General features: G+C 54.5%; 1 protein-coding gene across 2 annotated transcripts; it reads right to left on the bottom strand.

Annotated features, from left to right (window-relative positions):
• Positions 1–1,391: 1,391 nt before the first annotated feature.
• PAOX (polyamine oxidase) lies at positions 1,392–13,695 on the bottom strand. 2 transcript variants are annotated; one of them, XM_002756731.6, is made up of 7 exons: positions 13,469–13,695; positions 12,583–13,069; positions 11,737–11,936; positions 7,574–7,826; positions 5,298–5,410; positions 4,640–4,797; positions 1,392–2,149 (listed from the first exon to the last, which is right to left on the bottom strand). In XM_002756731.6, exons 1-7 carry the CDS (start codon positions 13,647–13,649, stop codon positions 2,006–2,008), a joined length of 1,536 nt encoding a protein of 511 aa, XP_002756777.4. In that variant the 5' UTR covers positions 13,650–13,695; the 3' UTR covers positions 1,392–2,005. The 2 variants fall into 2 exon arrangements, with proteins under 2 accessions (XP_002756777.4, XP_008977213.4); XM_008978965.5 differs by lacking the exons at positions 1,392–2,149; positions 4,640–4,797; positions 7,574–7,826 and having other exon boundaries at positions 5,300–5,410.

Genomic DNA, 13,695 nt, shown 5'->3' with positions numbered 1-13,695 from the left:
CTTACAAATGTAATCTCTTCATTTTCTTTTTAAGTACATCAGGGTTTTTGTTTTATTTGAGACAGTCTCACTCTGTTGCCCAGGAGTACAGTGGCTCCATCTCACTCACTGCAACCTCCACCTCCGGAGTTCAAGGGATTCTCCCACCTCAGCCTTGCAAGTAGCTGGGATTACAGGAACCCACCATCACACCTGGCTAATTTTGTGTTTTTAGTAGAGATGGGGTTCCAACATGATGGCCACGCTGGTCTCAAACTCCTGACCTCAAGTGATCCATCCACCTCAGCCTCTCAAAGTGCTGGGATTACAGGCATGAGCCACCATGCACGGCCTCAAGTACTTCAGGGTTTAATATAACAAACCATTTCCAAATACTGACTGCAGTTCTGCTAAAGTAAACTAATACGATGAGTCTGAAATATTCTCCACTGCCCAAGACTAGACATAAATGTAGGCAGATTTCAACTTTAAATCAGCAGTCAGCAACTCCTCAATTGCACACTGCTTTACGAGAGTATTACTCTACTGGAATTTTTTAAACAAGCTACTGAAATAGCAAACATGCTCAAATTCTAAGTAAAAAGTATTGCCATGGTTTCGATGTTCTCAAACCACCTAATACCCTAAGGCCCAGCTGTCAACATTCCTGGGCATGAGAGACGTGGCCCCTCCAGGGAAGACAGAAGACGCCCAGGTGGTTTCTGGGATGAGCAAGACGGTCAGGACCTCCTGCTAGGTCAGTGCCTCCCAGCCCCCTCCTCACCAAGCCAGTCCCTCACACCCAGAGGGGGCAGCCTGGGTCTTGCTGCCTTTGTCCCTGGGATACAGAATTGATGAAACCCTAACTGTCAATGATAAAGATTTTTGTACTTGAATGAAGGAAGCTGCATTCCCTCATGGTCCCAGGAGCATAAAACCACAATACAACCTGTGAAATCTGAATTTCTCTCGCAGGCATCTAATGGGCAGGTAACCCCTGAGAGATCAATCTAGTGACGCAGCATCGGCAGGTGGGGCTGCTGGCTGCAGAGGGAGGCTGGGGCTCTGGAGGGAGGTTCAGGGTCAGGGAACACCCTAGAAGGGGCGATTTGAACGGAGACCAGAGGGTGAGAAGGAAGGAGGGTGAGAAGGGGCCAGACAGGGACCTGGCCTCCCAGCACACTCACACCACCACCCAGTACCGCAGCACTGCCCACACCCCAACACAGCCCAGCACCTCAACACTCACCCCAACACGGCCGAGCACCCCAGCACACTCACCCCAACACGGCCCAGCACCCCAGCACTGCCCACACCCCACACTGCCCAGCACCCCAGCACACTCACCCCAACACGGTCCAGCACCCCAGCACTGCCCACACCCCACACACTCCACTGGGCCAGGCACCCTGTTTCTCACTTCAAGCCTTATTATCTATTCACTTCCGCCAGAAAACCCCCGGCCTCAGGGCAGAGCAGGGCACCCCTCATGTTCCCAGTGCCCTGCGAAGTGGGTGCCTGATGCAGCATCGGTCGATGAGCAAGAGGAGGGTTGTCAGCTACGCTATCCCAGGCAGCAGCCATGAGAATGCAGCGGGATGAGAAGCAATACAGGACCCAGAGTTCAGGGAACCCAGAGTTCACGGAACCCAGAATTCGGGGCCACGTGTAGTTGTGGGGGCTGGAGACACAGGGCCTTGTGCAACCTGGGCCTGGAGCAAGGCAAAGACAACAGCAGCAGATGCAGGAGCCCCAAGGCAGGAAGGATGGAAGGCAGCAGAGGCAGGGAAGGCGGCTCTGGATGCTGTGGTCCAAAATGCCTTCTGTGCCGGCATCTCTGAGCATCCGGCATCTCAGCTCAAGTCAGCGCCGACCAGACTCCAGTGACAGACACAAGAACTGAGAAAGTCACCAAAACCAGAAGGCTCTCATTAACATCCTCAAATCTCAATCCAGGCTGAAATCATCAGAGGAAACGAGAGTCCCAGCCTCCCCCAGCACCGGAGGAGCAGCGCAGGCTGGCCTGCTAGAGCCTCGGCCTGGGCTGCTGCGCCTGCGGGGCCCACAGACCGAGGAGGCGGTCAGCCTCCCTCCATCCCGACAGCAGAGCCCCATGCGTCGTGGAGTAAAACGTCCGATGTGTGGCTTCCCCTGCAAACAGGATCTGGAGCTGCAAAGAAGAGCTAGGGTTAGAATTGGGCCGCGATTGAGACAGCTGGGCCTGCGCAGAGAAACACACAAAAAACAGCTCATACACATCCACCAAGAGGCAGAGAAACACAGCTCACACGCATCCATCAGCAGGCGGGAGAACAGCTCACACACATCCACCAGCAGGCAGGAGAACACAGCTCAGCTCACACGCATCCACCAGCAGGCGGGAGAACAGCTCACACGCATCCACTAGCAGGCAGGAAAACACAGCTCAGCTCACACACATCCACCAGCAGGCAGGAAAACACAGCTCACACGCATCCACCAGCAGGCAGGAAAACACAGCTCACACGCATCCACCAGCAGGCAGGAAAACACAGCTCACACGCATCCACCAGCAGGCAGGAAAACACAGCTCACACGCATCCACCAGCAGGCAGGAAAACACAGCTCACACACATCCACCAGCAGGAGGGAAAACACAGCTCAGCTCACACACATCCACCAGCAGACAGGAAAACACAGCTCACACGCATCCACCAGCAGGCGGGAGAACAGCTCACACGCATCCACCAGCAGGCAGGAAAACACAGCTCAGCTCACACGCATCCACCAGCAGGCGGGAGAACAGCTCACACGTATCCACCAGCAGGCGGGAGAACAGCTCACACGCATCCACCAGCAGGCGGGAGAACAGCTCACACGCATCCACCAGCAGGCGGGAGAACAGCTCACACGCATCCACCAGCAGGCGGAGAACAGCTCACACGCATCCACCAGGAGGCGGGAAAACACAGCTCACACGCATCCACCAGCAGACGGGAAAACACAGCTCACACGCATCCACCAGCAGGCGGGAAAACACAGCTCACACGCATCCACCAGCAGGCGGGAAAACACAGCTCACACTCATCCACCAGCAGGCGGGAAAACACAGCTCACACTCATCCACCAGCAGGCGGGAAAACACAGCTCACACGCATCCACCAGCAGGCGGGAAAACACAGCTCACACGCATCCACCAGCAGACGGGAAAACACAGCTCACACGCATCCACCAGCAGGCGGGAAAAGAAGCTACTCCACCCTGGAGCGCAGGTGTAAACATGTTTAGAGAAAACAACATCTTGTAAACACTGAGGAGTGATCTGGCCACAGCTCCTGAATGACAAATGAGGAGGGCGGGGAGAGCCCTGAGGGGTGGAAAGTAGCTAAATCTTATCCCACATCATGAGAAGTCAATCAGTAACACCGGAAACTGAAAAGTCAAGAGTAACATTTCCAAGCAGGCTAGCTGAAAAAAGCTCATGAGCTGATCGGAAAACCGAGCACTGACTAAATACTGGGCAACCCTGAGGAATCACTTTTTACCCAGTCAATTTTTAACTGGGTAAACAGTATCCTGGATACATGCTTTACTTTTTTTTTTTCTGAGACGGAGTTTTGCTCTTGTTACCCAGGCTGGAGTGCAATGGCGCGATCTCAGCTCACTGCAACCTCCGCCTCCTGGGTTCAGGCAATTCTCCTGCCTCAGCCTCCTGAGTAGCTGGGACTACAGGCACGCACCACCATGCCCAGCTAATTTTTTGTATTTTTAGTAGAGACGGGGTTTCACCATATTGACCAGGATGGTCTTGATCTCTTGACCTCGTGATCCACCCGCCCCCTTACTTTTATATTTTCTGGGACAGGGTCTTGCTCTGACACCCAGGCTGGAGTACAGCGGCACAGTCACAGTTCACTCCAGCCTCAACCTCCTGGGCCAAACCCAAGCCACTGGGACTGCAGGTGCCCGCTACCATGCCTGGCTACCTTTATTTATTTTGTGGAGCCCAAGTCTCACTATGTTACACTATGTTGCCCGGGCTGGTCTCAAACTCTTGGCCTCAGCAAACCTTCTGCCTCAGCCTCCCAAAGCACTAGGATTACAGGTGTGAGCCTCAGCCCTCAGCATCGTAGTTAAGTATTTGCAAGGATGTCTTTATTTTTAGAGACATGCACCGAAATGCCCCCAGGTGAAACGATGTCCTGTGTGAGACATGCTTAACAGGAATGGGGGGTGGGGGGAGCAAGCTTGGCTTAGGGGGAGTCTGCTGGGCACTTAAAGGTTCTACCTACTTTTGTGTGTTTGGCATTTTACATAGGAAACGTTTCTTAAAACGTGGCTGAAGAAACATGTTTTTAGACATGCGGTAAATTTATCGATCAGAATCAGCTGCGAGCACAGCCCGGGAAGGGCAAATGGGGCTCCACCTGCTGTTTGTTTATTGTGTTTGTTAGTGAGAACTGCAGAATTCTCTGACTCTTTAAGCTGTGTATGTATATAATTCTCACAAAAATAATACATTTAAAAACTATTCTTAGTTTCAAAAAGAAAATGGTTTCTGAGTCTGGGGTCCCAGCCCACCCCTCCCTGGCTCATGCTCCTGCAGCTCTGAGGCTCCGAGGGGGGCCTCTGCAGCCAGACCCGCGCCCGCGCCCCCTCCAACACCAGGTAGGCCACGCACCTGGGCGTCGGTGCCATCTGCAGGGAGGGGCTGAGCCAGCAGGTCCAGGTCGTCCCCCGTGCTGCCCACGGCCACGTAGCTGTAGGAGCCCCTGGTGTACGGGGCGCTGTGCCAGCGAGACCGCAGGACGCTCTTGGGTGCAGGAAGCCGTGGATTTCCTGAGTCGCAGAGACACGGCTGTTAACTGAGAACTCGCACCCACACATCTGCAGCTGTTCTCGTCGTTTTAAAGATTGAGCAGTTTAAGGTGGAGGAGGCTACGCCGGGAGAAAATCGAGCAGCAGAGCGTGTCCGGAGGAGCCCTTCCTGCTGACTCTGTGCCAGGCACCACCACGCCAGGCCGGCCGAGGGACCCCCGGGACCAGGGCCTGGGACAGCAGCACGCTACTGTTTCCGGGCCCTGGGTTCCTCCTCTGTAAAAATCTGATCAAAGACAACTGCGTTTATTTTGGTGGCAGAGGTAGGAAGTGTCTGTAAAGCCCTTTCGGTTCCTTGGAGGTAGGAACTGTTACTGACCCTGCTGACACGAGGAAGGGTTGTCCCTGGAAACGTACAGACTCGGCCAAATTTAGTTTTTCCCTGTTCTGAAAAGCTTCATTTCTGTTTAGAGATCAGCCAGTAACGAGCAGAGGCAGGAGCTGGCATGTGCAGTCAGTACCTGTCACTCTCTGGAGCACCTGGGTGAGACACAGAAGCACTTCTTCATCCGACAGAGTCTCCATGAACTCAGACTCGAGCCCAGCAATGAACCCACAGAGAACATGGACAGACCTGCATGGAGAGAGAGACCCCTGGGTCGAGGCATCCAGCCCAGCTCTTAGCCCAGCTCTGCCCGCAGTTCTCAGCAAGGTGCCAACGATGCAGCAGGGCAAGACAGACAAACAGGTTCCAGTGTCACAGAACACAACAGAATTCGCCGGTGTGGTCTCAGATTCCACATGTGGCCAACCTTTAAGGAACTACTGATTCTGTAGTTTTGGTGTAGCCTCAAAGAATACCCACACTCACTTGAAAAGCTATTGAAATATCACTCCTTCTTCCACCCACCTATCCATGTCGACCCAGACTTGCCTCCTCTGTTTCAACCAAAATAAAACATCACAACACAATGAATGCAGAGGCAGGCCTGAGAACCCAGAATCTTCTATTAGGTGTGACATTAAAGAGCTTTGCAGGCCGGGTGCAGTGGCTCACGCCTGTAATCCCAGCACTTCGGAAGGCTGAAGTGGGTGGATCACTTGAGACCAGGAGTTCAGGACCAGCCTGGCCAACATGGCAAAACCCTGTCTGGACTAAAATACAAAAATTAGCCGGGCACGGTGGCACAGGCCTGTAATCCCAGCTACTCCGGAGGCTGAGGCGGGAGAATTGCTAGAACCCAGGAGGCGGAGGTTGCAGTAAGGCGAGATCCCACCACTGCACTCCATGCATTCCAGCTTGGGCAACACAGGGAGAACTTGTATCAGAAAAAAAAGAGTCTTGCAAAAGAGACAACTCTGCCACCTTCATTTAATTTTAAGAAAATATTCATTTTAAAATGTGATTCATGCTAACATGGAATAGGTTTTTTACTATCATCTCAAATAATAAATAATTTATCATGTGGTAAGTTTACAGATGCGACGTTGACAAAAGCTCTCTGAGATCCCTCACCCTTTGCAGGCATATGAAAGGATGGGACAGCTGCCACCCCGTGCCACAGACAGGCTCCCACCAGGGCACCCGGGATCCCACTGATGTCCTAAGCAAGAGAGCACAGGCGGTGGGGCTGGGCCTGGAGCAGGTGGCCACACACACAGTCACCCACCCGGCTGCCCACCAGCAACCCAGGCCTGTCCCAACACCTGGAATGCCATTTTTTTTTTTTTTAGACAGAGTTTTGGTCTTGTTGCCCAGGCTGGAATACAGTGGCACTATCTCAGCTCACTGCAACCTCCACCTCCTGGGTTCAGGCGATTCTCCTGCCTCAGCCTCCTGAGTAGCTGTGATTACAGGCACCTGCCACCACGCCCGGCTAATTTTTTGTATTTTTAGTAGAGACGGGGTTTCAGCATGTTGGCCAGGCTGATCTCAAACTCCTAATCTCAGGTGATCCACCCACCTCCTCAGCCCCTCAAAGTGCAGGGAATACAGGCGTGAGCCACCACACCCAGCCAGAGTGCCAGTTTCCTCTTTAATGTGAAGGAGGCAGACAGGCTTCCCCGGTCACAGGTGCAGGGCTGGTCAGCAGCCTCCTGCTCCCAGTGGACAGCAGTGATGAACCATCTGGCAGGTGTGCCCTGCACTCCCACTACATCTGGGTCTTTCATGACAAGAACTGTGTCCCCCCTGCCACAACTGTCGGTGGAAGTGTGGGATTAGATCTGCCATCGGAACACAACAGGCTGGCTTTGTGTTTTAATCTGGCTGGAAAAGTCAGTCCCTCCATCCCCCACGTCACTCATGGGATTCTCTCCTGAGCTGGCACGTGGTCTATACATGCTGTTTCTAAGATGGAGGGCCCTTCCTCTACGGGTCTTTGATCCCATTACTTCTAGGCACGTCTTCCTCAATTACTTCATCCCTGTTTAAGTATCGTCTCCCCAGGTATGGGCACATTGTGTTCCAGAGTTCCTCTGTATCTATAAGCCCCAGCTCCCTGCAGCCTTCCAATAAACACGTTCCCACGGACGGAAGACTGAGCCTGCCTGCAAGTCCACGGACACATTCTGGGCCCCGAGGGGTGCTAACAACCAACATACAGCAGGGCGCCATCTGTCCCCACAGAGGTCAGGCCCAGGGTGCCTGCCGCCAGCACCTGAAGGGGCTCATGAGATCCCTACCCATTAAACCCCCCAGAAATGCCCTGCCGTGAACTGACACGCTGCTGCATCCTCCATCAGATGAAGGTCGAAAAAGCCAGCCCCTCCTGGAGCCTCCCAAGAGCAAACGTACCCAAAGGCAGGAAGGACCACAAAGCCGATGAGCTTCCGGAACCAGGCGTCCCGCAGTGCGGGGGCAGGGTCCTCCAGCGGGGATGTGTCCTCCCACACCACCTGGATCAGCTGGCAGTCTGGCTCCCAGAAGGGCTCCTCAAACTCGAGGAAGATCTTGTTGTTGGTCCCAAAGCCGATCTTCCTGATCGCTTCCGCCTTCTCAGCCGGCAGCGGAGGGTCAAAGAAGGTGTCCAGGTGTTCCTTAAGAAAGCCTGGAATGCAGAACAGGACTCGACTTACATCACATAAAGCTCTTCAGCTAGAATGGAGCGCCCACTGTAGGGCTGAGGGCCCCACAGGGCCGTGGGGTGAGCCTTATGCTGTGCTGAGGCGCAGGGTCCGAGAAGTAGAGACAGGACACAGAAGTACAAGGAAAACGCAGCTGGGCTCAGGGCCACGCCACCTATAAGTGGAGTCAGGCGAGGGCCCAAATGTCCAGAAGCCTGAGTATTTGTTGTGTATAGGTTAGGGGGCAGGGCAGTGAGTGAAGTCATCTTCAAGGGTAGTGATAGGGTCGTGAGCAATAAAACATGGGGTCCACCCTCATTAGGTCACCTAGGCCAGGAGGTGGACAGTGCGCAGCAAGGGGACCGTTCCCATGAAGGCAAGGGCCGTGCGCAGTAAGGGGTCCACCCCCATTAGGTCACCGAGGCTTGAAGGTGGGCCGTGCACAGTGCAGAGGGTGCAGTGTGCAATACTTCTATCTATGGGAAACTACTTCTAAGAAGATTTATAGGAGGACGCTTTAAGTCACAGAGCAGTGACAGAGCTGTCAGGGTTACCACCACCTGCTGGCAGCTTCCAGTGGGTTCTATGGGAAGATGCTTTTCGAGCAGCACAGTAGCAAGAGCTGAGAGAGTTCACAGTCACCAAGGTGGATTGCCGGTCTGAGGGCGGCCTTCACCAAGAACTGGAGCGGGGTCCTACAACTCCTTTATCAGGAGGAGTGGCTCTCGCCCCAAGCCTGCCATACAGCGGGTATCTCTACGATACTGAATGCTGCCGCCTGGGCCATGGGTTCTTGTCCTGGCATAACTGTTCTTCCCTTAAATCATGCTCTGCACTGTGTCCGCTCTAGGCATTCCTCCGATTATGAACTAAGATATAATTATAGGTATATATGTAGGGAAATATTCTGTAGGCACTCATACTATCAGCTATTATATGATTATAAGTAGAGGATTATATAAAGGGATTCTTCAAGCCCTAATTCTATAAACTAGTATATGATTATGTAAAGGATTATATAAAAGGAAACAGCTGAGTGGTAACACTATAAAGTGAGCTATTCCTTAGGCCCTAACTGTGCCAGGGTTCTGCTTAGCTCTTATTCCTCGGTGCCTATATGGGGGTTACCCACACCCCCAGGAGCCCAACCTGAGTCCACCAGAGAAGTCAGAGAAAGAAACTTCCAGACACGCTGCCTCCTGTGAGGCCCAGGCTGACTCAGGGCCCTGGGGACACAGAGCTGAGGCCACTCTGGCTGTCAGGACCCACAGACTGGGGTAGACAAACCGCAACAGGGGCAGGCAAAATGGCCCAGTGGTCACCACTGGCCACACAGGAACAGTCAGGGCCACCACAGAAGCTGTGATGTCGGAGCCACTCACCCTCAACCTCTGCCTCTCAACCTCTGCACAACATGCTGCTCAGGAATTAGCTTAGCCTAGTGGTTAAATACACAGGCTTTATCCAGAAGCTACATAAAAACGAATCTGTGTAGCAAAAACACACATTCCGCCCAAAGGCAGACAGTAACGAGATGAACAAAAGTCAAACGACAGGACGGAGTCCTGCGGCACCAGATCTCAAGTCTTAAGACACCGGCAAGTCAGTCAGAGGAAGACGAAAGCCCAGAGACCAGTGGGGAGGCGCCCCACAGGCTGTGGCCACAGGTGCCCATGAAGGGTCCCCGTGCCCTCCATAGAAGGCCTTTCTGTGCAGACCTCAGATCCTGCCATTTCCCCTGCTGGGATTTATCCCACAGACACATTCACACAAGCATTTTTACTTCCTTTTCTTTGTTTTTGAGATAGGGTCTTACTCTGTTGCCCAGTCTAGAGTGCAGGCAGCACCGAGATCAGGGCTCACTGCAGCCTTGACCTCCCTGGCTCAAGCAATCCTCCCACCTTGGCCTCCCAAACTGCTGGGATTATAGGCCTGAGCCACCATTCCCCACCTTTCACACAGGTGTTTTCTGTTTTTTGTTTTTGAGATGGATTCTCATTCTGTCACCCAAACTGGAGTACATTGATGTGATCTCAGCTCACTGCAACCTCTGCCTCCTGGGTTCAAGCAATTCTCCTGCCCCGGCCTCCTGAGTAGCTCGGATTACAGGTGTGGCCACTACACCCGACTAATTTTTGTATTTTTAGTAGAGACGGGGTTTCACCATGTTTGTCAGGCTGGTCTTGAACTCTTGACCTTGTGATCCGCTCACCTCAGCCTCCCAAAGTGCTGGGATTATAGGTGTGAGCCACCTCACCCAACCCAGCAGTGTTTTTATGTGCAAATGTAAAACTGCATGATATAGAAAAAGTGAAGACCACCTAAATTTCCATCAATACTTATGAAATAATGACAAGAAAACACTTCATGGCAAGTGAACTGGCTCCTTTTTTTTTTTGGACACTAAGTTTTGCTCTTGTTGCCCAAGTTGGAGTGCAATGGTGCCATCTCGGCTCACTGCAGCCTCCCCCTCTCCAGTTCAAGCAATTCTCCAGCCCCAGCCTCCCAAGCAGGGGGATCACAGGCACCCACCAGCTAATTTTTGTGAACTGGCTCCCTGTAAACAAAATGCTCACAGCTGTAACAGTGTATCTACTGGCAACGTCCCTGGTGGTCAGCACTTAGCAGGCCCAGGAAGTGCCTACTCCAAACCTGAATGATCAAAGCCGCCAGAGGGAAATGAAAAAGACCGTAGATCTAAGAGTGCTGATTCAGAAACACTGACAAGTTCCATTACGGGGGAAAAACGGTTAAACTGAGTACCACATTTTTTTTTTTTTTTGAGACAGAGTCTTTGTCAACCAAGCTGGAGAGCAGTGGCACAATCTTGGCTCACTACAACTTCTGTCTCCCAGGTTCAAGCAATTCTCCTGCCTTAGCCTCCCGAGTAGCTGGGATCACAGGTGCCCGCCACCACACCCAGAGAATTTTTGGATTTTTAGTAGAGACAGGATGTCACCATGTTGACCAGGCTGGTCTCAAACTCCTGACCTCGGGTGGTCTGCCCACCTCAGCCTCCCAAAGTGCTAGGATTACAGACGTGAGCCACCGTATCCGGCCGAGCAGCAGGTGTTTGTATGTGGACCATGACTGCATCTGTGGGGAACAGCAGTGGGGTCTGAGTGCTCATCCTTGCCGTGGGGAGGGCACAGCCACCCCTTGGAGACAGGAGTTGCAAGGGGGAGACAGGAAAAGCAAGGGGGAGGCTCTTGCTTTTCATCACACACCCTTCAATCACACCTAGAACTCCAAGTGAGCTCTGGCACTTGCTAGCTCTGTGAACTTGGGCAGTTAAGTGACTTCTGTCTGCCTAGATGTTCAAATTTGTCAAATGGGGGACGGTGCCAGATACCTGCCAAGGCTGCCTGAGGAGTCAATGAGATAACTCAGGCAGAGACCGACAGCGGCGTGAAACCGTGAGAAGCAAATGTCCAGCTGACAGCAGTTACCCTAGTAACTCCGTTTTCAACCATCTCCACCGTTTATAAAACGGCTTCAAACCACCTCTACTCAAGGACACCCCTCAAGCACCAGATCTAGAATTGAATAGAATTATACACATGGCTCCTTCAACAGGTCACCCTAGGCCTGACCTTGAGACTGGGTTTCTCATGACTTTTCCTGTCTCCAGCAAAGTGCAGCCTGGTTAACTACCAAGCCCATCCCAACCCTCACGATTCCCTCCAAACAAGTAGGACACACACTTACTTGCATTTTTTCTCACAGTGAAACCCTTAATTCCAAAGCATGCAATTGCTATAAAACATGAGTCATTTCTTCCACCTATCTGGAAATTATTAGAATGAAAACATGAGCTTTGAGCTTTGTACCCAAGCAGACGTCCCAGAGCCAACAGAAGCAGGATAAGGGCAGAGGAAGGGGCACCTGGCCTACCTAAGGGCACGGTGACAATGACGTGGTGTGCTGGGAACCGGTCTCCATCCTCACACTCTACCGACACTGGAAAGGTCTCCCCGGGAAAGGCTGCCTCCTGGAAGGCCCCGTTCCAGTGAATGGTCTTCACGGGCTTCTCAAAAACTACTGTGTCCTCTGGCAGGGAGGCCATCATGCAGTTTGTGAGCCCTTGGTAGCCCCTAGGAAGATGGAAGTGCTGGTTTCGTAGAGGCCCAGTCCCTGGAAGGGCAGAACTCGTGGAAATACGTGCTCCAAGTTCCCACCCGCATCAACCGTCACTGCTGGGAGCTCCATTGCTCTGGCCAGCAGGGAGAGCAGCTCCACTCTGTGGTTTTCCACCACACGGATGCTCATACCTGCCCTCCCGTGCATACGGGAGGGTTCCGTGGGCACAGAGCTCTCAAGGCAATGTGCTGGAACCAGGGCTTCCTAACTCACAAATGTCCACCGCCTGGGCAGGAGCCTCGGGGCCGAGAACACCAGGGGTGACACCTGGGAGAGTGAGGGTCTCACCTGCACCTGGTACCCAGCAGCCACCCTGCCACACAGAGAGGGCCCGTCTGGCCCCCTCTGCAGCCAAAACAGAGGCACAAAACAGGCCTCAGTAAATGCAGGAGCAGGAGAAGCCTTTCCTTCTAACCACCCTCTCTCAGAAATAACTTTTTTGGCTTAAATGAGCAAAACCAGAGAAAGGAGCAACCAGTCTGTCTGAATGGGGAGAGCAAATGGTCTCCCATCTCTCCCACACCCAAGCGAGAGCAGAGTCTGGCCAGCCCCGGGGCCCTGGGGAGCCTGGAGTTGGGGGTGGGGGGCGCAGGCACGCACTTAGAAAAGGTGCAGTCCAGCCCGGGCAGCACGGTGTACTCCCCGAAGGGCGCCAGGGCCACCAGGTCCATGCTGTGGGTGCCGCTCACACAACATTCCAGGTTGAAGAAGGCGTTCAGGACGGCCAGCTTCAGTTTCTTGGTCTCCTCGTCCTCTGTCCAGCCGGCCACGTGCTGCCTGATCTCCTTCCTGAGGAACTCCCCCACGCTGGGCACCGGGGTCTCCGCCGCCTGCAGGAACTCTCGGGTCTGGTCGATCAGGCCGTAGAACAGAGTCGCCATCTCCGCCACCAGCTGGAGGTTCACACGGACCCCGGAGCTGGTGTAGCTGACGCAGGGCAGGCCCACGTGACCCCCGGTCTCCACCAGCTGGTTCTCCTCCGACAGCTCTTTCTCCCCCAGCAGCCCGTACTCAGCAGCCAGCTGGAAGACGGGGTTGCCCCGGGAAGGCCCATGGATCCAGTGCGCGCCCACCTCCACCACGCCACCTGCGAGGGGCAGCAGATGCCACCTGGTCCCTTTCCCAGAACGGCCAGCCTGGCCCTTATCCTGGGCCACGTAGCTGCTGCCCTTCCCAGGTAGGATGTGACCGGTCAGACCCGGTGTAAGGGGAGCACCTGGCAGGAGGGCACCTGTCGGGCGGTCCGGACGCGAGGGAGGGGTGCAGGGTGGGCCACCCGGGGCTGCGGGCGCTCCCCGAGGGGCAGAACCAGGGCGGCCGCGTGGGGCCGTAGGTCGCCTTCCCAGGCCGGCGCCCTCCCGACTGTGCCCTGAGTTTCGGGGCGGTGAACTCGGGCCGGTCAAGCGGGGGATTCCCGGGGGAGCCGGGAGAGGCGGCCGGGCTGGTCAGCGGGGCGCAGCTGGTGGTGTTCCGGGAGGGGCGTTACCAAAGCTGCGCTCCGAGCGGATGCGGCCCCCGGCACGGGCCGTGGCCTCCAGGACGCGCAGGTGCGGGAAGGCAGGGTGGCCGCAGAGTCTCTGCGCCGCGCCCAGCCCCGCGATGCCGCTGCCCACCACCAGCACCCGGGGGCCTCCCGGGGCCTTCCCGTCGCCGCCAGTCGACTCCATCGCGCGGTCCCGGCAGTCGGCGGGGTTCGGAGTAGCTGAGAGGTCT

The sequence above is a fragment of the Callithrix jacchus genome, chromosome 12 (genome assembly GCF_049354715.1).
Source record: "Callithrix jacchus isolate 240 chromosome 12, calJac240_pri, whole genome shotgun sequence".
NCBI classification, from domain to species: Eukaryota; Metazoa; Chordata; class Mammalia; order Primates; family Cebidae; genus Callithrix; species Callithrix jacchus.
Note: the sequence above shows the minus strand (reverse complement) of the source record. Positions and strands in the feature narration are given on the sequence as shown.

Excerpts from the sequence above, each read along its gene's own strand:
- PAOX (XM_002756731.6), bottom strand. The coding sequence starts at position 13,649 with ATGGAGTCGACTGGCGGCGACGGGAAGGCCCCGGGAGGCCCCCGGGTG. Across the intron at positions 11,937-12,582 it reads CTGGACTGCACCTTTTCTAA|GGGCTACCAAGGGCTCACAA; the intron begins GTGCGTGCCTGC and ends CCATCTTCCTAG. Across the intron at positions 2,150-4,639 it reads CAGATGGCACCGACGCCCAG|CTCCAGATCCTGTTTGCAGG; the intron begins GTGCGTGGCCTA and ends TCTTCTTTGCAG.